Genomic DNA, 24844 nt, shown 5'->3' with positions numbered 1-24844 from the left:
AAAACAGATAGCAAAATTACTTCACAGTCACAAGATAGAATAGTAGGTAGCTAACTCAAAATGACTATGTATATCTATATTTATTGACATGGAAGATGTTCCATGTCATCTTTCATGTCAATAAATATAGAGTCCTGATGTGGTATTGTGGGTTAATGCGCCAGACTGCAAAGCTCTTTGAACTACAAGGTTGGTGGTTCAAGCTCACCTTGGAAACCCTATACAGGGTCAGTATGAGTTGGAATTGACTTAACAACATTTAACAACAACAACATAGGAAAAGGTGGCGGAGTGGTTGCATGCCACTGAGTCAGTTTCGACTCATAGTGACCCTGTATAGGATTTCTGAGGCTGTAAATCTATAGTGACCACAAACAAAAAAAATTAGACAGGAAAAAAAACATAGAACAGTGAATAAAACAGTGATTACCTCTGGATGCTAGCTATGCTTATGATTTTAGTATTATTTATATTTTGTAGTTTTTCTGCATGAAGTATATTTACTTATGTGAACACTAAGTGAAATAATGATTTAGAAGGATTGAAAAAGTATTTTAAAATTACATCTGATACACTCTGACTACAGCTTCCTCACCACATTCCCACTCTCCCTCTCTGCCTTTCTGGGTCATTTTAAAAGTATAGTCTTTTAGGCAACACCACCACCATGGGACTGGAAGGCCAGAAAGGCTGTTGTTGTTAAGTGCCGTCCAGTCAATTCCTACCCATAGCGACCCTTTACAGGGTTTCCAAGGAACAGCTGATGAGCTTGAACCACTGACCTTGCAGTTCAAATGACTGCAGAATGATGCATTAGCCCACAGTGCCACACCAGGGCTCCTCCACTATACCAGGACATAGCAAAACGTGAAACAGCGAGCATCAAAGCTGAGCCAATTCAGGACACTGAAAATCTGAAGAAAAAAAAAAGATGTTTGGTATGATTTCCAACAATAATACAGGAAATCAAGTCTTGGGGTAGAAGCACTGATTTTGACAGTGGAATCTGGAGAAGGCACAGGAAGTACTAAACTTGAAGATACCCTACAAAGATTTCTTTTGGCTGACAACATTCAGTAGACTACAGCTGTTATCTTTGTAGGTTAACCTGGGCCAAAGAATGGCATCTTACTGGATGCCTTCACTTGCTAACAGTTCCAGTACAGAGCACCAAATCTGTTCCTGTTACCATCTAATGATTCAAAGCAGACTGTATCAGCCTTTCTAGACAGTGAAATAAAGATGCAAGATTTGCAGGGGAATGAGTGAGTGAATGCTCTGGGCCACGTGGGGCTTTTCTTCCACTGCTTCGCAGTTTGGAGAGTTGCCATCCATTCAGGTTTTACTGAAACAGGATTTTTCCAGAGCCCAGAACAAATTGTAGCCAGAAGCTCTGTTCTTTGTCGGGAAGGCAATGCAGCTGAAAGCTAGTCAGGATCTTGCCCTCTCCTTTCAGAAGAGAACAACTTTTCTTTATGTATAGGGATCCATCTGGCTTTTACCCAAGGAATAGAATGCAGCAGTTACTTCCATTTTGTTTTTTCCATTGTCCAGGTTGCAGGATTTCTGGATAGCACATCTTCCAAACATTGTTGTTGTTAAGTACCGTGGAGTCAGTTCTGACTCATAGTGACCCTGCACAGGATTTCCGAGGCTGTAAATCTTTACGGGAGCAGAACGCCTCATCTTTCTCCCACGGAACCGCTGGTAGTTTCAAGCTGCCGACCTTGAGGTTAGCAGCCGGATTCGTAACCACTACGCAACCAGAGCTCCTTCCAAACATTAGGTGACTGAAAAGATACTCTTCCCTTTTCACTTTTCTGTACTTTGTTATTGTTAAGTGCTGTTGAGTCGGTTCAGACCCACAGTGACCCTGTAGAGGGTTTCTAAGAAGCGACTGGCAAGCTTGAACCACCAACTTTGCAGTTCAACCAACTTTGCAGTTTAGCATATTAACCCACAGCACCACACCAGGACTCCCTGCACTTTAGTGAAGCAAAACAAACAGGACCCTTCGCCAAAGTTCGAAACCCCACGCAACTTACCTTTTGAGGAGGAAATCTGTGAACCCACAGAAATTGCACTGAGTTTAAACCATTGTATAGAAATTTAGAGTCAGTAAGCCAGCTCCTATTTTGTGATTAGATATTGCTTTCCTTTGCTAAGGATCAACTTACCTTCTTTTTAAGTCAAAGAATTCTTTATACAATGTTGTAATTATTAAATGTTGTCAAGTTGGTTCGGGTTTCCAAGGTTTTAAATCTTTGCTGAAGCAGACAGACTCATCTGTTGGAGCGTATTGGTGGGCTGGAGCCACCAACTTTGTGGTTTCGAGTCCAGTGCTCATCCTATGGAGCTTCCACACTCCCAACAAAACCATTAAAACAATCCAAACCAAAAACTGAACGCACTGGTACTGCGGGAGAGTTGATTGTGACTCACAGTGACCCTATGGGGGCATAGTAGAACTCCTCCATAGGGTTTCCTAGACTATAAATCTTTATGGGACTGTTAGAGGCTGGTGGGCTTGAACTGCTGGCCATTTGGTTAGCAGTCCAATGCTTTTAACCCACAACTCCCTAAAACAATTCAGTTGAATACAGAAAAGATAATAGAAATGCCCTATATGTTGGCTATGGTAGTAGTTGCATGACTACGTGGGAGTAAAAAGTCATAAAACTATCCATCTTAAACGGTGACTTTTACAGTAGGCAAATTGTACCTTGATTAAAAAGACCAACAATATGGTTTACTAACAAAGAAAAATATATCATATACAATACTAAAGCAGAAATTATTTTTTGCTTCTATAAAGTATAAATATATGAATGAGAGGGAAAGAATCAGGAGAATTTTAAATTGTATTTTGTAGAATGTAGAAATAGTTTCTCTGTTAATAACTTATTTGTGTAAGTTTTGGAGCTGTAAATACGTTTTGAACTTAAAGATGAATATTTGTTACACTTATTAAAAACGAATGGAAGTTATACTTAGGATTAGTTCAATTTATACCTCAAGTCTTTTTTAGCTTGAAGAAAATCTGAGCACATACAATCAAATGAAAAAAATTCATCCCTTTAAATTTGTGCAACCTACGTAAAGATTTACACCCTTGGAAACCCTGTACAGGGTCTCTATGGGTCGGACCCGACTCGATGGCACTTAACAACAACAACAACAACAACTGTATTACACATCGATTTAAAAAATCAGGAAACTGAAACTATGCTGGTGCTCTCGTGGACAAGAGGTCAAGCCTGTCAGAAGCAATCGGTTCACCTGATACACTCCCAAAACGGGCCCCCAGGACCGAGCGAGCCCCAACTTCGCAGTACTGAGCAGGGTCTGGGCCCCCGCGCGGTCTGCAGTCGCGACACCTGAAGAGGGCGCCCATGTCTCTCGGGGGGCTGTGACTCCACGAAAGACTCTTGCCTCTTCTGCACCCACACCCGTGAGGCACATAGGGGGAAACGTTAGAAGCATTCAAGCACTTTAGACCCCCTCATCCCACCAGGGACTGCCGCTCTGGCCTCGTCAACACTCCGTTCCCCGAAAGCCGCACTGACGTCACCGTCCCGCCTCTTCTCCGTTCCCGCCCCGCCCTCTTTCCCGGCGTGCGCCTCGGCAGAGGCTCCTCGCCTTCAGCTTCTGCTCATCGCCCCAAGATGGCGGACACAATGAGCCGGCGCCGTGCCGGTTGGTTCTGAAGCGACAGTGAGAAAGAACCGTCGGCGAGGCCCCGCAGTCCGAGCAGGAGGGTGTTGCACGAGCAGAAAAGGGCAGCGGCTCGACTGTCGGCCGCTCTCCAGCTCGCCGCAAGTGCGGCGTCCACCTTGCCCGGGTTGGCCCCTGGGCAAGCCGCCCGCTCGCCGCCGGGCCCCGCCCCGACCCTGCGCCGCTGCCGCCGCCGCCGCCATGAAGCTGACCGACAGCGTGTTGCGGAGCTTCCGCGTCGCCAAGGTGTTTCGCGAAAACTCGGACAAGATCAACTGCTTCGACTTCAGCCCCAACGGCGAGACGGTCATCTCGAGCAGCGACGACGACTCCATCGTGCTCTATGACTGCCAGGAGGGCAAGTGAGTGCAGCGGTGGCACTGGGCCTGGGTCTGAGTCCCTCCCGTGGCTCGGCACTCGCGCCGCGGACCTTTCCCCGCGCGGCCCCCGGCCTATTTTGCGCTCGCTCCTACTAGGGCTGCTTCCATCCCGCAGTCGTCCAGAGACTTTTCTTCCCTTTTATTTTATCTTCATCATTGTCATCATTATTTTATGGTTTTGGTGTCTGCAGAAAGCGTTCCTCTGCATCGCCTGCCAAACCCCACCTTGACCTTGACCTTTAAACGCCCGGCCCGCCCACCCCTACCCCTTGGGTCTCCTTTTCTGCCCCTCCGGCGCTGTCGGAGGTGCCGGGGGTGCTCTCCTCTTGCTCCCCGACATCACCTCTCTCCCTGCCCTGCACGGTGACTCGGCTTCAGCCTGGCACGCCGCCCACCCATGCCTGCCCCGCAGCCTCCCGCGCGCGGCCTTTCTTTTTCCGCCAGGCCGCGTGGCTGCCGTTCTTGGCTGTCAGGATTTTATATGTAATGCTTCTCGGGATTCCTGCCCATTCCAACCATTCTGATGCTGGCGCTCACGGTCCTAGTGAACTTGTTAACAGCATCTGCAACTTTCCCTCCCTCTCCTACGATTTGTGTTTGCTACTCAGATGAACTTGGTCGTCCCATTCCCACCTGAATGTGTGCCTCCCATAGAACAAAGAAAGCATCGGAGAACCATTTCGTGTTTTCCTCTACAGCCCCCCCACGCACCCAACACACATACATACACACGACACTTTAAGGTCCACATGGAATTAGCCACATTCCAAGTCTGAGCATGAAACTTTGCTGTTGTCCCAAGTCATCTGGAGACCCGCCCCACCTGCATCTCTCTGCAGAATTGACAAGTACACCACTTTCCTGGGGCCTCACCACTGGGTTTGCTCCCTCCTAGTCGGGGCTCAGTTGGGAGTTCCTTTAGAGCAGAAACTGGTTTAAGCTAACCTTGATTTCCCCTCAGGCATCCTTTCTTTACAAGCGTGCAGATATTTAGTTGACTCTGGTGGTACTGGTTTTGTCAGACAGCTTCTTTGTCCAGGTGTTTTTTTTTTGGTCCCTCCCTTTTTTAAACTGGTACCTTTTAAAACTTCTATCTTCATTTGCGAATTTGGTTATCTATAAAGTAGTGCTGCTTTGATCCAAGCTATAGTGTTCTCCCTAACCTTGCAGGGAGGCTTCTGAGAAAGTATTATGTAATTGATTGTGAATCTGCCTGCAGTGTCTAGGAAGTAGCCTGTGGTGTGATGGTCCTGAGAGAGAGGGAATTTGTTAGCTGCACTGAGACTGAGTTAGCTGAGTCCACATTATTTATTTAGTAGTGGATTCCTGTCCAGATCTGACCACTTGAATCAACTTAGAAGAGGGAGTACTGTTAAAAACTGAGTTGGAGGTTGAGGTTGTCCAGTCCTGGAGCCAGAAATAATTTGTAATGTTAAATGCTTGTGCACAGATTAGAACCACTTCCTGGCACGTGAGGGAGGGCTGTGTATATCCTCATTCAAAGGTAATGAAGGTAGCATTTCTTAATAGTTTGGCTCCAAATGTAGTATAATTTGGAGTTGTTGAGACGGATGATAGTATGTGAAGTCCTATCCTGTTAAAAATAAAGTGCCCAGTTTATGGCACAATTCGTTTGACTTATGTAATATTTTATATAATTGAAAATTTATAGCAAAGTTGCTATAGTGTTTCAAAGAACTCCCATGTGCTTCACAACTTGCTTTCCACTTTATCACTCTGTTAGTATTTAGATGTGTACATATCTGCCCCCCACACCCATTAGTAAGTCGGAGGTATCCCTGACCAATTCAGCATGGATTTCTGTAGCACAAGGACATTGTCTTACACAACCAGAGTACCGTCATCCAAATGAGAAAATTTTAACATTGGACTGCCAACCATAAGGTCGGTAGCTTCTGCTCCTGCAAAGATTTAAAACCTCTGAAATCCTATACAGGGTCGCTGTGTATTGAAACCAACATGACAGCACTTAACAACAACATAGTACTAGTTACAAGACATGCTCTTTTAGATTTTGTTTTACCTGGTACAGAAGTTAAAGGAAACGTGGGTTTTCCTGGGTTCTCGTTTGTCCTTAAGGAGCCCTGGTGTGGTGCTAGATTACTAACTGCAAGATTGGCAGTTCAAACCCACCAGCTGCTCCTTGGGAGCTCTATACCTGGTTGACAGCACTTAAAAACAAGTTTGTCCTTATAACCATATGTGTGACATTGGTCAGATCACTTCTCTGGATGTCTAACAACCATTACTTCTCAAGCTTCTTTTGCCTCCAGGGGTCCCCAATTCTAAGTGGTAATGCAAAAAGTCTTGCCACTTTTGTACATTACAGTAACACTGGAAGAAAAGTAATGTCTCCTTGGATGGAGTTGTTAGTGCAGTCAAGTCAGTTCCAACTCATCACAACCCTGGATAGGGTTTCCAAGGAGCAACTGGTAAGGTTGAACCACTGATCTTTTGGTTCAAACTGACCTTGCAGTCTAGTGCTTTACCCTACAGCACCACATTGTTGTTGTTCATTGCCCTTAAGTCGGTTTTGACTCATAGTGATTCTGTATAGGGCTTCTGAGAAGCCGCTGGTAAGCTTGAACTGCCGGCCGTGCGGTTCCAGCCAAGCTTGCAGGCTCATAACGATTACGCTACTAGAGCGCCTTAGCATAGTATCTTTATTATATAGTGCTGGGTTTAGAATTTGGAAGCTTGAGTGAGAATGGCTACAATAGTTATTCTCTATGCTTAGTATTTTTCAGTTTGCTGCTGTTTGCTCTTTACTTACAATGGAGTTCATCCATTGCATGATTTTCAATTTCAAAGAATATAAAGGATACTGTTTGTAGTAGTTGATGAGAACTATTCAAAGAGAAGCTGTAATATTTTCCTAGTTTATACTTGTTTCTAGAATCATAGTTGAGTCAAAAGCTGACTTAAAACTTTGTGAAAATATTGTACACGAAGTTTGTAGAACGCCAGACCAAACCCACTGCAGTTGAGATGATTCCAACTCATATTTATCCTGTACAGGGTTTCTGCCACTGTAGATCTTTATGGAAGCAGACTGCCTCATGTTTCTCCCGAGGAGCAGCTAGTGGGTTTGAACTGTCAACTTTGTGATTATCAGTCCAGTGCCTAATGAACATTGCAAAGGACCCCTGAAATGGATGCAGTATGTTACAGACATGCACTTTCAAATATGAAATGAAAAAAAGTAATCAATTTCTTTTAGTAGGAACAGATTTTGTTGTTATTGTTAAGTGCCATCCAGTCAGTTCCAATCCATAGTGATCCTGTATAGGGTTTCCATGGAGCATCTGGTGAGCTTGAACCACTGACCTTGCAGTTGAAACCGACGTTGCAGTCCTGCGCATTAACCCATAGCGCCACGCCAGGACTCCAGGAACAGATATTAGGTTAAGGTAATTGATAATTTGGAGACAAATAGGCCATATATAAATAGAACTGAAAATGAAGGTTTTCTGCTTCTTATAAGATTTACAGCCTCCAAACCCCCCAATTCGGGGTTACTCATTCTGGTGTGGCGCTGTGGGATAATGTACTGGACCTCAAGGCTGGCAGTTCAAACTCACCAGCCATACCTCAGAAATCCTACACAGGCTCGCTGTGAGTAGGATCCACCTCAACGGCATTTAACAACAGCATGAGTTGGAGCCAACTTGGTGGCACTTAGCAACAAGTAGAACTGAAAGTTTGTCTCACATCACACAGATTATGTTGGCTCTTCAGGCTCTGTTCTTACTATTGTGGTGGTGTGCTATGGAGTCGGTTCTGACTTACAGGGTTTCCGATGCTGTAAATCTTTATGGGAGCCTCATCTTTCTCCCATGGAACCGCTGGTAGTTTCAAACTGCTGACCTTGAGGTTAGCAGCCTGACTTGTTGTTGTTGTTGTTAAGTGCCATCGAGTCGGTTCCGACCCATAGCGACCCTGTACAGGGTTTCCGAGGGTGTAAATCTTTACGGGAGTAGAAAGCCTCATCTTTCTCCCGCGGAGCAGCTGGTAGTTTCGAACTGCTGACCTTAAGGTTCGCAGCCCGATTCGTAACCACTACGCTACCAGAGCAGCCTGACTAGCAGCTGAAATACCAGGCTAAGTGTATCAATCCACTGCTAGAAGCAGTCACTACCTTCCTCAGTCACACATACTCATGGTAACCCTAGGTCAGAACAACTGATGGTGGACTTAACCAGGCAAACTTTAAACCATCCTTTAGGAGGGCAAGGTATTTCTGTAAAAATTAGTAATGAGTCTTGTTTGGGAAAGGGCTTTTTTTTTTTAAATGTTGGGCCTACTCATATGAACAAAAATTGAAAGTGCAAATGATTGATTTCTTAAGGCTACCTGAGTTATCTGATTGCTTAGTATCTAGGTTCCAAGAGAATTTTACTTTGAGAGGTGGACTTCTTTCTTTTCCATAAATTGGAGCTTGAGGTAAACATTAGTATAGGATTTATGAAATCCTTCCAGGACCTAAATGTAGAATATTATGTTAAAGGCTATTTTATTTTCTGATTTGGTGTGAATTGGAGAGTTGTTCTAGTATGGAAATCTAGTTTTACATTGGTATTTAAGTGATGATAAAAAGTTTTGTCTAACTTAAGTGTATAAATTTTTGATTAAAGATTTTGCTGAGATCAATTTCAGCTGATCTTCAAGGTTTTCTAGAGGGAAGCATTCAAAGTATATCAATTAATGGATTGATAATCTCTGAGGGATAAGCACTAGACTGCTGTTAAAATCCAGAATCTGGCTCCTGAGGCTTTTCTGCACTGTAAAGATTTACAGCCTCTGAAACTTTGTACCAGGTCACAATGAGTCAGTATCAATTCAGTGGCTGTGGGTTTGTTTGTTTTTTAAATTTAAGGTTGGAATTGTGTAACTTTATATTTAAGTAAAAAGAAAAGCACCCTTGACTAGTTTTGCTAGAGAAGAGATTGGCTCTTCTGAAAGGCTCAGCAAATGCTTTGGGTGAGGAGAAGAGATACTTGGCAAGAACAGGTTATATTAGGGAAAGCAAGCAGTTTTGCATCTGGTTTCAGTTGTGGCAAATCACTGCCTTCTTAAAGAACTAAGTGAATGACTTTAAGAAAAATCTGGCCTCTTTGATTTGGTATTTCCATATGCCCCCTATTCAAAGTTATTACCTATGTTTTCTGTGTCTTTCTTTCCAAAATACATGTACTTTTTTCTTACTTAAAGCTTGCTTTTGAACATTGAGGCCTCCTATTAACTTTCACTTCCTAACCTTGGCATCAGATGTTCAGAAGTGAAAGGCAGCTTAGATAGCTCTTTATTGCACTTGGTTAATTCAGTTTGTTTCCTTTTTTGTTGGAAGAAATTGCTTCTTTCCAGTATCAGAGCTTGACTCCTCAACACTTCTCCAAGTGCTTCTCTTTCCCAAATTTTGGTGAGGATTTTGATAGTTTTCTTTCTCTGTTTATTTCCTCCTCAGACCAAAGAGAACCCTGTACAGTAAGAAATATGGTGTGGACCTCATCAGATACACACATGCGGCAAACACCGTGGTTTACAGCTCTAACAAAATAGACGGTAAGCAAGCCTTTTTAGGCTGTTATGGACATGGTTTCCTTTGTTAAATTGTTCATGGAATCTTTGTGTGATTACTACTTTGGTTATCCTTACTTTGGTTTAAATAGTTTCTTCTGATGTTAGCATTGCTAATAACCATGTTATGAATGAAGGAATGCTGGAAGCAAGCCCCATAACTATCCCTTTTGAAGGACTTGGAACTGGGTGTGAAAGGTCTCCAGCTGAGAGTGGGGAGTGGGGATAGGAAACAATGGATTGCCATTATGGTTTGTACTTGTACTTCTTGAAACTTGGAAGAATACTTTTAGAACAAATAAAAGGAAAGAACACTTGGTACAGACCTTGTTAAAACAACAGTACCCTCAGTTCAAAAGATAGAGGTTTGAGAAATTTTTTCAAAAGTCTTGGAACTGTGGTGGTTTAAGGAAACAGACAGTTGGTGTATGCTCAGCCTCTTACAGTCAGTGTACTGACCTCAGTCATCTTTGATTACAGGGACGGGACATCTTTTTGTCTGAATTTACCACCTCCCCTCCTTTTTTGTTTTTAACAGTTTAAAGTATTATCTTTGAAGAGTAAAAAGGTATTTTTAGAAGTAAAACTTGTGTGAATTTCTGTGTGTAATAAACTGTCTCTAATTTGTCTTGGCAGTTAAATTGTAACATTTATTTTCATGTTAAGACTCTGAAGGTGGATGGGTTTTGTTTTCTTACTTTGCTGACTTGTTGAAAGAATGTTATTCAAGGATTGCCTAGAGTACTCTTTTGACTGTGTTTATCTAGTGCAGATGGACAGAAGTCTTTTTTTTAAATGAGATTTTTCTGCTTGTAAATAAATTTTAGTAAATATATCATATCTATTTGTTTCTATTTCAGAAGTGGTTTTCTAAGTAAGTAGTGTAGTGCAGTTGATGCTTTGGGACAAAGTAGATAGAACTTGTATATTTCTTTCATTGGGCTTTCTTTCTGGGTGATTAAATGAGGATTCTCTAAATCTGGTGCACGATGAGGCAAATGTGTAGCACTTGTCCTCTGCTCTGAGGATGTTGCCTTTCCTGTCTCAAGTACATCCTGAAGAGTTCTTCCAGCACTCCGTTTCCTTTTGCCTGATTCCAGGCTGAGGTAGTAGTTTGTACAGTTTGAGGGTCTATGATACCACCCGGTACAGGAGATAACTGTACAGGCCACTGCCTTGCCAGGAACAGTGCACCGGCTTCTGAACGAGCCAGAGAGGATGGCGACACCCTGCTCACCTCTTAGAAACCAGGTAAGGGGGATGACGTCTTCTTCCTAGGACAGGTGAGTAGCTCCTCTCCTAGAATCAGAACAACCAAGAATACTTTGTAGTTGTCACTTGGTAAGTTTGATGACATTTTTAAAGGAAAACCATGTAGAATTCAGGTATGGAACCACACAAGCTGTCTTTTTCCTTCTTCTAGGTTAAATGCCCTCTAATCAGAAAATAGCCTGTGAAACACTGAGAGGGTTTGGATGCTACTTGCCTCAATAATGTTCTATTCTTCCCTTTCTGCATTTTGGAATCATTTCCCAGTACCTCCTTCTCAACAATTGTACCTTATTCCTCGACTTTTTAGGGCTACCGTGTTTTCCTACTTTCCTGTCCTGTTCTTTTTGACACTTCATTCCCTTTCACTATCACCTGTTTTAGTTTTCTATCTCAGAATCATTTGATATTTAAGAGTGTCTCATTTTATTAAGTACAAATCTCTATATGTTTATTCCATTGATAATTTGATGTTGTCAAAATCTTACTGCTGTAGTTTGGTGTATTTTGTGAGTTTGATTTTAAAATGTCTTTACATCTTTTGACCACATTTTTGTGTTTGTTTGTTTTTAAATTCACACTATTTTTACCTGGGATTAGTGGTTAGTTGGCTAATTAGAAAAGAAGTAGTAAGATAATGCTGCCTTTCCATTTTGTTCCCTTTCGATGTAAGTTGTTTAGCCAATTGAGCATTCAGATGAGGCCAGGGTGGGGCTGACATGCTGGAGAACCCTGGATCAAAATTTCCCAGTGTTGAGCTTGACCTTTAGTAGCATGCTTGTTCACCTCTTTGAAACCTCTGGTTTCCTCAGCAACCGAATATTTTCCTTTAAGGTTTGCCATTCTGTGGACACAGTAGACCAGGGCCTATAACAATTGTGTTTTGTTTTGGTCAGGGTATATTTATGGGGTAAGTTGTACTGTAATTATGCAGATGACAAAGGTAATAATAGACCAGTGGTTTTAAACATTGCTCTGTATGTTATTAACTTAAGATCTTTTAGATCTGTGTGAAATTTGTATATACCCACTCTTATCTCCACCTGCAAGGAAGAATTATTTATCTTTGTCAATCACACCTTGTAGCACTATGAAAAGCAATTGACCTTCTCTTTTTAAAACGAAAATGGAAAGCCAATTCTTCCTAGAATAGTATGAGATCATCATGCCCTATTTGTCTTCTTACAGATACTATTCGCTACCTGTCCTTGCATGACAACAAATATATCAGATACTTTCCTGGACATAGCAAAAGGTAAGACCCAAGTGTTATGCAAGTACATTGTTTTATCCCTGAGGCTTACCCTGACAATAGAAGAATGGAGAGATTTATTAGTGAACTGAAATTAGTTCCTTACTGCTGTATGGAATTTTCCTTAGTCTTCTCTTCTTAACCCTCCCCAACCATTCAGCAAGGAGGCTTGGTGGGCTAATAAGCATTGGGCTGCTAACTGAAAGGTCAACAGTTTGAATTCACCAGTTACGTTGGGAGAAAGATGTGGCAGAGTGTTTCTGAAAGATTTACAGCCTAGTAAACCTTATGGAGCAATTCTCCTCTATCCTAGAAGGGGCGCCTTGAGTTGGACCCGACTCATTGGCAATGGGAAGTAGACAACTGTTGATGAACTAAAGTGAGGTGGCTGAGGTAGGAGTTCATAAATAAACCAAAGTCAGTCATTTAAAGCATGATCATGAAAAATGTGGAATAAAAATATGTAGTGAAAAACTTTGTAGTAAAAATTAATAGTTGATGCCTCAAATGTTTCTTAAAGAAGAGACTGTTTTATTTTTCCATGAATTTTGTTGAAGTTGCCACGCATGAGACAACCCTCTGATAAAGGTGGCTCCTATTCCACAAACCCCCTAAAGTTTTGGTTAAATATTAAGTACATTTTTCTCTTGGGTGACATTCCTGCTTTCATTTATAAATGTACAGTAACCCAGTAGTGCTTGGAGTGGTAGAGAAACTAACAAAACTGGAGCCCTGTGTTGTAGGCTGTACTGTTGGTTGGTTGGGCAGGGCCTTTCTTTGATGCTGAAGTCAGAAAGTCACAGCTATTGGGTATTGTGTTGTCCAAACAAAGGATGATTTGTGAGAAGCAGATGTTTTTGCTGGTTTGTATTCAATGTAATATTCACAAATGTATTGTCTATAATTAGGGTTAACCACAGTTGTTTAAAAATTTTAACAGTCTTTTCATTATTCTAATTTCTTGGCCTTTTTCTTAGTGGATAACTTTGTCCCTCCTCATTTGAGAAAATTCAGGACACCTAAGAGCTCTGGTAAGGAGCTGTGGTAGCATAGTGGTTACAAGTCAGGCTGCCAGCCTCAAGGTCAGCAGTTCAAAACTACCAGCGGTTCCATGGCAGAAAGATGAGGCTTTCTACTCCTGTAAAGATTTGCAGCCTTGGAAACCCTGTGCAGGGTCACTATGAGTCGGAACCGACTCCATGGTACTTAACAACAAAGTGAGTTTTTCTCAACTTCTAACCCTGTCTCTTAAATTCCTATCTTGGAACCCTTTCCTTGAGAATGATGTAGCCTTTCTTCCTTGGCCAAATCCACCCCCCTCTATCTACTTGTTCCATCTCCTTAATAGGCCCTTCCCCTGTTGCCCACAAATTTATGTGGTTTTATATTAAATCTATTTGTTAACCCTGACACCCACTCTTTTTCCCTGTCAAACTTGAAAGAATCTGTATATCTGTATCTCTGCCTTCTCTTAAGTCACTCAATCTAATCTCAGAATTATGTATGGATTTTTTCTTTCTTTCTTTTCTTCATTCTTTTTGCTATCGCTCTCCAGTTAAAATCAGTTGTTCTAGCCTTTTTCTTGAGACTCCACCTCTCGGTAATACATTTGCCTTTGCAGCTGACGTTTACCATCTTAGTTCTGTTCTTGCTGTTCTTGGTCCTACTTTCTCCATTTGACTCTAAAATAAACAAACCCAGCAATTTTCTCTAATATCTCGATCCTGATTTCATGCTCCTTTACTCAGATGGCTTTTCAAGTCAATATTTTTGGCCCATGTCTGTCCTGAATTCTAGAATTCGTTTTCTACATGGAGGTGTTATACATATTTACTTACACATGTGCACTCAGATGTCTCTTCTGTGCCCTCGCCTGACAGGGCAGTTGGTAGATCTGTGGAAATAGACTATGGAAAATCTCATCAGACAAAACAAGGCTAGTGGCACACAGCTCAGCATATGCAAGTTCAGATTGAAGCTAAAGAAAATTGAAACTAGTTCACAAGAACTAAAATATGACCTTGAACACATTTCACCTGAATTTAGAGACTGTCAAAAACAGATTTGATACATTAGACACTAATGACCTAGAAGAAAGCAAAATATCATTCAAAAGACAAGAAAGAAAAGACCAAAACGGATGTCAAAAGAGACTCTGAAAGAAATGAGGAAGTAAAAGAGCTGAACAGAAAATTTCAAAGGGCGGCTTAGAAAGACAAACTCAAATATTATAATGAAATGTACAAAGATCTGAGTTAGAAAACCAAAAAAGAGGAACTTGCATAGCATTTATCAACCTGCAGTATTGAAGGATTCTGTGGATAAATACTGAGTGATGCAGACAGCATCAAAAGAAGATGGAAGAAATACACAGATTCACTGTACCAAAAAGAAATGGTCAGTGTTCAACCATTTCATGAGGTAGTTTATGGTCAAGAACCAATGGTACTGAAGGGAGAATTCCAAGCTGCATTAAAGGCATTGTCAAAAAAAACAAGGCTCCAGGAAATGACAGAATACAAAATGAAATCTTTCAGCCAATTGATGCAGCACCGGAAGCAGCTCGCTCATCTATGCCAAGAGATTTGGAAGACAGTTATCTGGCCTGATCGGAAGAGATCTATATTTATGCCCATTCCAAAGACTAGTGACCCAGTGGAATGCAGAAATCATCGATATCATATGCAAGTAAAATATTTTTGAAGATAATTCCAAAATGGCGGCAACAGTACATCAACAGGGATCTGCCAGAAATTCAAGCTGGATTACGAAGAGGACATGGAATGAGGGATGTCATTGCTGGCATCGGAGGGGTCTTGGCTGAAAGCAGAGAATACCAGAAAGATGTTTACTTGTTCTTTATTAACTGTGCAAATATTTTCATTTGTGTGGATCATGACAAGCTATGGATAGTACTGCGTAGAATGAGTGTTGCAGAACATTTTAATTGTGCTATGAGGAACCTCTGCCTAGACCAAGAGGCAGTTGTTTGAACAGAACCTTTCAGGGGATACTGAATGGTTTAAAACTAGAAAATGTGCATGTTGGTATATTTTTATTGTATTTATTAAATCTGTATTCTAAGTACATAATCCGAGAAGCTGGATGATAGGAAGAAGAATGGGCATCAGGCAGGACTGGAGGAAGACTCAACAACTTGTGATATGATGATACAGCCTTGGTTATTACAAGCAAAGAGGACTTAAAATACATACTGATGAAGATAAAAAGTCCACAGCCTTCAGTATGGATTGCACCTCAGTGTAAAGAAAACAAAAGTTCTCACCAATGGACCAATAAATAACATCAAGATAAGTGGAGAAAAGATTGAAGTTGTCAAAGACTTCATTTTGCTCAGATCAATCATTATCACTGATGGAAGCAGTAGTCAGATCAAAAGTATTGTATTACACAAGTCTTCTACATCAGACCTCTTTAAAGTGTTCAAGAGCAAAGACGTCAGTTTGAGGACTAAAGTGGGCATCACTCAAACCCCACTGTATTTTCAGTAGCTTCATATGCATGTTGAGTCCTGGCGTGGCGCCGTGGGCTAATGCATCAGATTGCAAAGTCGTTTTAACTGTAAGGTCGGTGGTTCAAGTTCACCAGCTGCCCCTTGGAACCTCTATACAGGATTTCTGTGGGTCAGAATTGACTCTACAGCATTTAACAACAACATATGCTTGTGAAACTTGAACAGTGAATATGGGAGACAGAAGAAGAATTGATGCATTTCAGTTAATGGTGTTAGAGAAGAATATTAAAAGTACCATGAACTGCCCAAAGAAGAAACAAATCTGTGTTACAAGCCAGGATGATAAGATTTCATTTCTCATAGTTTGGACATGTCAGGAGGGACCAGTCCCTGGAGAAGGATATCATGCTTGGTAAAATAGAGGGTCCATGAAAAAGAGGAAGACCTCCAGTGAGATGGATTGGCACAATGGAAGCAGCAGTGGACTCAAGTATAATAATAATTATGAGAATTCTGTAGGACCAGGCCATGTTTATTTCTGTTGCTGTAAGTCGGAACTGACTTTACAACACTTAACAACAGCAACATGTTTCTCTGAGTGTGGTGCCATGGACCAGCAGTATCACCATCACCTAGATTTTGATAAATATGCAGATTCTCTGATCCCATCCTGAACCTACTGAATTAGAAGCTCTGTGGATGGATTTTGTTTTTGTTTTCAAATTGTTGGTGAAAGTATACACAAGCAAAGAGACACCGTTTCAGCAATGTGTATGTGAACAATTCAGTGATATTGGTGATATTATCTTGTGCTACCATTATGTCTTTTTTATATTATCCTACCACCATTATCTTCAACTCGTTGCCCCTTTACCCTTTATAGTTGGTCTTTGTCAAGTTCATTTCACATAAATAATTGTTTAAAAGAGCACCATGGGGAGACTGCTTATGTTCACCCAAACATTTCATAGGAGCCAGTTCCTTGGGTTAGAGGCCTGGTGATCGGTTTGAACAAATCTTCTAGGTTATTAATGCTGATGTCATTCAAGTGTGAGAACATTAGTTCACAGACCTCTAGTTAAGAAATTATACTTTTAATTGAAGTCCAATTCATGTACCATAAATTCATTTTAAAGTACAATTCAGTGATTTTTTTTTTTTTTTTTTTTGGTATGCTCAGAGTTGGGCCATAATCACCACTTTCTATCTAGTTCCAGAACATTTTCATTACAAGTAAAGTCAGACAATATGTTGCTTTTTGTGTCTGGCTTCTTTCAGTTAGTATAGCATTTTTAAGGGTCATCAATATTGTGATAAGAATCAATGTATCTTTTTTTAAAAAACAGTATTGTGGCTTAGATGAAAAGTTACTGATAAATTCGTTTTCCATTCAATAATTTATACACATTTTCTTTGATTAGATTGATAGCAGTCCCAGTAATGTAATACCACTCTACCCATTTCCTCCATTCATCCTTCTTTCCTACTCCTTCTTAGCTTCTCAGCTTTGATTTTAGACAATTTCTACCCGTTTGATCTTGTTGGTTATTCTAAGAAGGATATTCCTCCCTTGTATTACTGTTTATTTTTACCTTATTGTTTGGCAGAAAGTTGGTCCACTAGGGGATTTCATTTCTGTATTTCCAAGTAACAATCCATTGTTCCACATTTGTTTTTGTGTTCATCTGCTGAGGGACAGTTAGTTTGTTTCCATTTGTGTTGTTATGATGAGTGCTGCTTTGAATATTTATGTAAAAGTTTTTGTGTGAGCATAGTTTTAAATTCTCTTGGGTATATATCTAGAAATGGAATTACTAGGTCATATGGTAACACTCTTATCTTTTTGAGGGACTACACAACTGTTTACCAAAGCTACTGCACAATATTGCTTTCCCACCAGACTCCTGGTGTGGCACTATAGGATCAGCACTGGACTGCAAAACCATAAGGTCAGCAGTTCAATCCTACCAACTGCTCCATGGAAACCCCATACAGGGTGGCTGTGAGTTAGAACTGACTTGACGCACTTAACAACAACCAGCAATGTCTAAGGGTTCCAATTTCTCCACATGCTCACCAATACTTGTTACTTTTTTTTTTTTTAACTTTTTATTGCTATTGATCAGTTTTACATTTAACAAACCATATGCTTAGCTTCACTATGTGGTTTCAATCCCCTTCCTGTACTAGCACATAGCAGTATTTACCTCTGTTCACTTTAACTATTGCATTCCACCCTGTGTCTCCTACTGTCTTTATCTGTCCTCTGCTAACTTCCCTCTTGTTGTATATTGCCTGTCCTGTCACCCATGTTAACATGTGTCTACCCTCTAGCCTGTGAATATTTTCCCTCCCCTCCCCCTGTAACCATCATAGATTATTTCTTTTATCAAGAAAACCTTTCTTTTTTTAACTTTGCTCTCATAAAATGTTTGTCCTTTTGTGATTGACTAATTTCACTCAGCATAATGTTCTCCAGGTTCAACCTTGTAAGGTGTTTCACAGATTCAGAATTATTCTTCAGTGTTTTATAGTATTCCACAGTGTGTATGAACTAAAGTTAGTTTATTCTGTTGGTGTGCGTGTAGGCTATCTCCATCTCCATCTTTTTGATATGTCTGTTGTAGACAGCATTTTTGATAGATCTGGTTTTCTTATCCATTCTGCTCTTTATGTCTCTTGACTCTGGTACATTTAATCCATTTATATTCAGTGTAATTATCACTGAATATGAATTGATTACTGTCATTTTTTTAGGGTTTTTTTTTTTTTTAATGTTTTATTGTGAATTATGTGATAGTTTACATGGGAGAACATTAGTTTTACATTCATCTTATCGTATATCTTTTCATTGCCCTGGTTACAATCCCCTCCATGGCCCAACCAAAGGGCCATGTATGTTTTTTTTGTGGTGCTGCTGAATTGTTTGTTCTCCATAAGTTTCTGCACTGGGTTCATTTTGCTTGTGGTTTTTCTTTTCAGTTTCTTCTGTTTGTTAATGTTTACTAAATCTTTCTGGTTTTCCTTTTTTATTTTTATGTGCAGGTATATTTTTCTTTGAGGTTACCCTATAATGTATTAATTTTTCCCTGCTTAAAACATTGTTTTATCTTGAAATCTACTTGACTTCTTTGCCATTTGGAAGTTTGACTATCTATGCTGTTCCCTCTTTTTGCTTTGTAGTTAACTTCATTATACATTAATCTCTAGTTCCCTATTTTCAGTCTTGTAGGCTTGTTTTACTTTGAATTCTTCTGTATCTGGATTGCGTTCTGGGTGGTGTTATCTTGAATGGTAATCTCAGGTTGTTGAATGGTAATCTCAGGTTGTTGTCTGCTGCTATTGGTTCTCAGTCCAAAGGATACCCTTTAGCATTTTTTGTAATGTTGGTCATGCTATTACAAATTCCTTTTTGTTTATCAGAAAATGCCCAATTTTGCTGTCACATTTGAGGGACAGTTTTCCTGGGTATACATTATTCTTGGTTGGCTATCATTTCCCTTTAGTGTTTTGTTTATATCATACCATTGCCTTCTTGACTGCATGGTTTCTGCTGAGAAATCAGTTTAATCTTATTGGTTCTCCTTTGTAGCTAACTTTTAATTTTTCCTGATCTGCACTCAGGATACTTTCCTTGTGTTTGGTTTTGGGGAAGTTTAGTTATCAAATGTCTTGGTGATTTTCTTTTGGAGTCTGTCCTGTTTGGGGTTCATTCAGCTTGTTGAATGCTTATCTTCTCATTTTTCATGATGTTAGGGAAGTTTGCTTCCAACAATTCTTTGACAACTTTCTCTGCTTGTCTCTTCCAGTTCTGGAATTCCGATCCACCCGTAAGTTGTTCCTCTTCATGATGTCCCATCTAACTCTTAGGCATTTTTAGAACTTTTTCATTCTGTTTTTTCTTCTAGATTTCTAATTGCAGGGTTTGTATTGTATCAGAATCTGCATTTATTTTGTTTGTTCTTATAGTGTTTACCTGAATTCTTCTAAAGTTTGTATTGTGTACAATTGCTTTCCTCAATCCCTCTGTGGATCCTCTCTGACGGTACCTCATTATCCTTCTTTGGAATTCTTTTTCAGTCAATTCTATTAACTTTTCTTTCTCAGAAACGTCTTCTGGCTCTGCGTCTTTGTCATTTGAGTCATTCATTCCCTTTTGTTTGTGTGTGTATACAGGCGAAATTGTCTCTTATCTCTGGGGCATTGTGAGGGTGTTATATTTGTGAAAACAAGCAGTACAGTTATTGTACCCGAAGGGGAGAAATCTCTGAGGGCTCCTGCAATTCAAAGAACTTATGAGGTGGTTGTGGAAGGGATGTGACAGCAGAATTCCAACTGACCTCAGTGTATCTATGTTCAGGGCACTCACTTAGGAAGTAGTTCGTGGAGGCCTTTGATGGAGCTGGTTTCAGTGTCTGATAGGACCACAGGAAACCATTAGGGCAGGGTGACTGGTTAAATGCTAATCTGGTGGCTCTGTGGGTTATGTATGTCTGGAGCCAAGCTGCCCACCTGAATCCAGGTACCAAAATTACAAACCAAAGCAGCGTAGCTGGCCCCCACCCCATGTTGGCATGGCTCCAAACCATGCAACTCCAGACTCCTGGAAAGCAGAGTCTGCACTTGGGGAAGATGAAGGTAGGCGCTGGCCACACTTCAGGCCTCCAGGGGCAGCTTGGGGAAAAAGAAGGAATTGCACCTTTTCACCACTCTTGTGAATGCCAGACTTCCCTGTGCAGACACAGCTGCTCACAAGATGGTCGAACCATGTCTGGCCAGCCATTCACCAGTCAAGTTATTTTCCCTTTCTTTCCATTCTTGCTTGGTCTCTCCTCCCAGCAAATACTCCATCCACCTCTCTAACCAGGGTGCCAGAATTTTCATCTGTCTGTATTATTTTGTCGTATTTTTGTTATGGAGTCCCGGTGTAGCACTGCAGGATTAGTGTTTCAAACCCACCAACTTCTTGAAAACCCTGTACAGTATGGGTCGGAATTGACTCCACGGCACTATATAAACAAGTCTTTGTTATAGAGGGTTCATGTAATGTTTCTGTCTAGTCCGCCATCTTGTTAGAAGTCCTTTGTCTTTTTTATTATATTTACTCTAGTGGGTGTAAAGTGGTAGGTCATTGTTGCTTTAATTTGCATTAGAGTACATTTTTATACTGTAGTTTTAAAAGTTTTTGGTGTTATTATACTAGCTGTCTTTCATGTGCTTATGTGTGTGTTTTAGCTTTTTTTAAATGGCAATTATGAAAGAAAATATCTATGTAGGTAGGCAGATTGGTTTCGTATTCACATTCATTTGTTGATATATTTTGTTTCATCTCTATCATACATTGCAGGGTGGTGGCATTGTCCATGTCACCTGTGGATGACACTTTCATTTCTGGATCTCTTGATAAAACCATTCGACTCTGGGATCTTCGGTCCCCTAATTGCCAGGTATGGTATTCACAGTTACACTTTTTGAGTATTGTCTGTGGCCAACATCATCAGCTCTTCCTCTCAGGGAAAATGGGGGAAAAAACCCCACTGGTTCCTTCTATAATCCCAGAGTCTTTTTAACTTTGGAGATAACTTGTTTTTCTGGTAGTTGTTGGTAAGCAAATACCCAGTCTAGCATTGACTGCATTATGCTCTGTGATTTTCTACGTTAAAGCTTTCAGTTTCTAGGGGCTTATATTCTTAATTGAACTGTCTGTAATATTGTACAATTGTGTAGGTTTTAAATCATTTTTACAGATTTTTAAAAAATAAATCTGTTTAGATTTATGTTTTCCCTTCTGTACCTGCCTAGGCTAGTCTTAGTTCTTATCCCCTTTTTAGATTTCATTAGCAAAAGTAAATTACATGGTGTTTGGGATCTTGGATTCATCAATTTTTGTCTTTTTTTTTTTTTTTTCATTCCCCCTAGGGTCTCATGCATTTACAGGGCAAGCCAGTTTGTTCTTTTGATCCAGAAGGATTAATTTTTGCTGCAGGTGTCAATTCTGAAATGGTCAAACTTTATGATCTTCGTTCTTTTGATAAGGTAAATCACTGAATCTTGGGGCATTCTTGGCATGGAAGTGTTTAAGGGAGAGATGGATGTTTAAAGAGATTTTTTTTTTTTACAGTAGAGGAAATTTATGGTGGGCATCAGAGAGGAGGGACAGAGCTGTACTTCATTTTCTGCTTTCCCTAGGCAAAAAAAGAGTTTAAAGGAATTTTTTTATTTATTTATAATTGGGCCTGGGGCTTATTTTTATTTCTTTCAGGGGCCATTTGCTACTTTTAAGATGCAGTATGATCGAACTTGTGAGTGGACAGGACTGAAGTTCAGCAATGATGGCAAACTCATCCTCATCTCTACCAATGGCAGCTTCATCCGTCTCATTGATGCGTTCAAGGGTGTGGTGATGCACACATTTGGGGTGAGCTGGCAGCTTTGCCTACCGCCAGGCAGAGAGTTGTGTTAGCTGGTTGGTGGAGACCAGCAATTACCCTTGACTTACCAGTTAAGGCACGGGTTTGCATTTTCTTCCTCCACTTTTCACCCAGTAACCCAAGTTTGGTGTCTATGAAATAATTCTTGACTGTAAACCATTGTCTTGCTCCCTCTTAGTAAGGGGCTGGATTCCTGGTGTGGTGCTGTGAGTTAATGTGTTGGACTTCAAGGTCAGTGGTTCAAGCTCACCAGCCACTCTTTGGAAAACCTATGCAGGGTCACTGTGGGTCAGAATTGACTCATCAGCACTTAACGACAAAACAGTATGGGGCTGAGAGGAGGGAGTAATTTTAATGGACAGTAGCTGCATTTGGAACATTGGTGGCAGTGCTGTGCATAAAGAAGGTTTTGTGGAAAGGAAGGTGTTGTGTGTGATAGCATAGGTAGTTGTTTTTGTTAATGGCTTTTATTATTCTGCTTTGTTTTAGGGATATGCCAACAGTAAAGCTGTCACACTGGAGGCCTCATTTACTCCAGACTCCCAGTTTATTATGATTGGTGAGCTTCCTTTATTCCACTTGGCCATAGTATTTCTCAGTAGTGTCCGTTTGTTTTTGCTAGTATGTGATGTTGTAGGATCAGCATTGAATTGTGAACCACAGGTCAGCCGTTCAAATCCACCTGCTGCTCCTCGGGAACTATATAGGTCACTGTGAGTCAGAACTGACTCGACAGCACTTAACTGTTACTGTGTTGTTTGTTAAATTATGTGCTTGGTTTATGTTGTCAGATTTCTGTTTTCTATTTCACATAAAGTCAAAGGTATTAATGGCTTTAAACTGTACTGACTTCGATAGTCTCTTTACTGAGAACTCACATTAAGGTTTTCCTACAAGCACTACCTAATTGGTAAAGCTAATTTTCTGGGAACCCTGCCTTTAAATCATTTAGTGACCACATATTGGTAGAGTAAATGGTACTCAGCCCCTTTTTAAAATGCTAAAACTCAGATATTTTATAAAAACAAATAGCTATGGTCACAAACAATTTTATAAGTATCCTTCCTTCGCTGCCTCTACTCCTTTTACTTTCTGCTCAGGGCTGGATCCTGAAGCTCAGCCTCTCTCTCTCTGGACTTTAATCCATGTTTTGTTCCCAGTTGTCTGTATGGTCTTCTGAGCTGTCACATTTTCCTCATTCTCTTTAGGTTCAGAGGATGGCAAAATCCATGTCTGGAATGGCGAGAGTGGTATCAAAGTAGCTGTGCTGGATGGAAAACACACAGGCCCTATCACTTGTTTGCAGTTCAACCCCAAGTTCATGACCTTTGCCAGTGCTTGTTCCAACATGGTATGTGCCCAGTGGGTAGGGGGTTGTCCACAGAAGGGTACTTTCCATTGGGGGTGGGGGGGTGCCCTAACAGCCCAACAAGCTGTGCTTTAAATATTAAATTCATTCCAAGCACCCAGATCCATGTTTCTAACTGGTGGCTTCCCAATTTCTGATCTTTGATTGGGCTGATCTTTCAGGTTTGCTCTTCCCATAATTTGGAGTCACCTCTGAACTCCTGGGAGATATGCTAGTGTTGGCTGTGGTCCCTGGTTTTAGGACCACACTCGATCATATTTTTGGTTTGCTCATTAAAATACTCTGAATTCACCACTTAAGGCTGAAACCTTAAATCCTTTCTGTTTTCTATTTTGTTCAGTTTATGCTGACCTCCTCAGAAAATTTTCCAGGCCCCAGCCTTTGCTTAGAAAGCACTAGCAGAACAAGGATCAGTTGAGTCTCAGCCTCCAGTTTCCCAGTTTCCTCTTGGGATCTTCTGGGGATTTGGGGATGGAGCATTTTACACCATCCCACCCAGATTGTCTCACCCCCCTCCCTTTTTTTTAAACCAATAAAACATTGTCAAAAGAAACACAGCAAAACCGTCCTGTTCCATCTCTGAAAACTCCTACTGCTCAGGAAGGTCACGTGGTGAATTACCCAGGCCTCCACCTCCTAGGGGGCATTCATTTTCTTTCCTTGATACTAGGACCCCCATGGTAGAAGGTAGATATTATGCTTAAGGGAGACAGAACCAGCTTACCTTCATGTGAAGAGAGGAGTGCTGATTAGTCAGGAGGGAATGAGTCCCTTGATGCTGTGGGGTAGAATATGAAAAGCCCTCCGTGGCCAGGAGTAAGAGACAGCTGTTTTAAGTTGACTTGTGTGCTCCTTCCAGGCCTTCTGGTTGCCCACCATTGATGACTGACCCTGATGCTGCTCAGCTGTGTGCACACTGAGAGGGCTAGCAAGAAAAAACTCAGAGGGAACTGAGACCATACCGGGATTGAATCATTGGACTGGACTAGAGAACATCTTGTCACACGGCCCTCCCATGGATGTACTGCGTGGGAAGAATTCCCTGCCATGCTTTTTCAGAAGGACTCTTGGTGCGACGGACTCAATTGGGACTCAGATTTTCCAGTTGTCACTGCATCAGTTCCTCCAGAGAAGTGACCAGACTCATGACTAGGGTATAGTGGGGTCCTCAAGACGCCTTCAGTTTTGAATGTATTTGCTTCTGAGGAGCCAGTGAAGTTGTTCATTCTGCACAGCCCTTCTCTCACCCCCATCAATGCATGGGAAGCTGCAGTTTTGGTTTTAAGATGCTAGGGCAGCTCAGCCCTTTGCCCTTGCCCTGCATGTCTTGTTACTGGGTCTACTTGTGTCACTGTG

The 24844-nt window shown here is 41.1% G+C and overlaps 1 protein-coding gene across 1 annotated transcript; it reads left to right on the top strand.

The window, feature by feature from the left end:
* The first annotated feature begins 3890 nt into the window (after positions 1–3890).
* Positions 3891–24584, top strand: WDR82 (WD repeat domain 82). Its single transcript, XM_006876021.1, has 9 exons — positions 3891–4076; positions 9580–9677; positions 12150–12216; positions 21036–21135; positions 21608–21724; positions 21951–22106; positions 22609–22678; positions 23328–23470; positions 24348–24584. The coding sequence occupies exons 1-9, from the start codon at positions 3916–3918 to the stop codon at positions 24375–24377; spliced, it is 942 nt and encodes a 313-aa protein (XP_006876083.1). The 5' UTR covers positions 3891–3915; the 3' UTR covers positions 24378–24584.
* Positions 24585–24844: the final 260 nt, after the last annotated feature.

Source organism: Chrysochloris asiatica, unplaced genomic scaffold (assembly GCF_000296735.1).
Source record: "Chrysochloris asiatica unplaced genomic scaffold, ChrAsi1.0 scaffold00350, whole genome shotgun sequence".
NCBI classification, from domain to species: domain Eukaryota; kingdom Metazoa; phylum Chordata; class Mammalia; order Afrosoricida; family Chrysochloridae; genus Chrysochloris; species Chrysochloris asiatica.
Note: the sequence above shows the minus strand (reverse complement) of the source record. Positions and strands in the feature narration are given on the sequence as shown.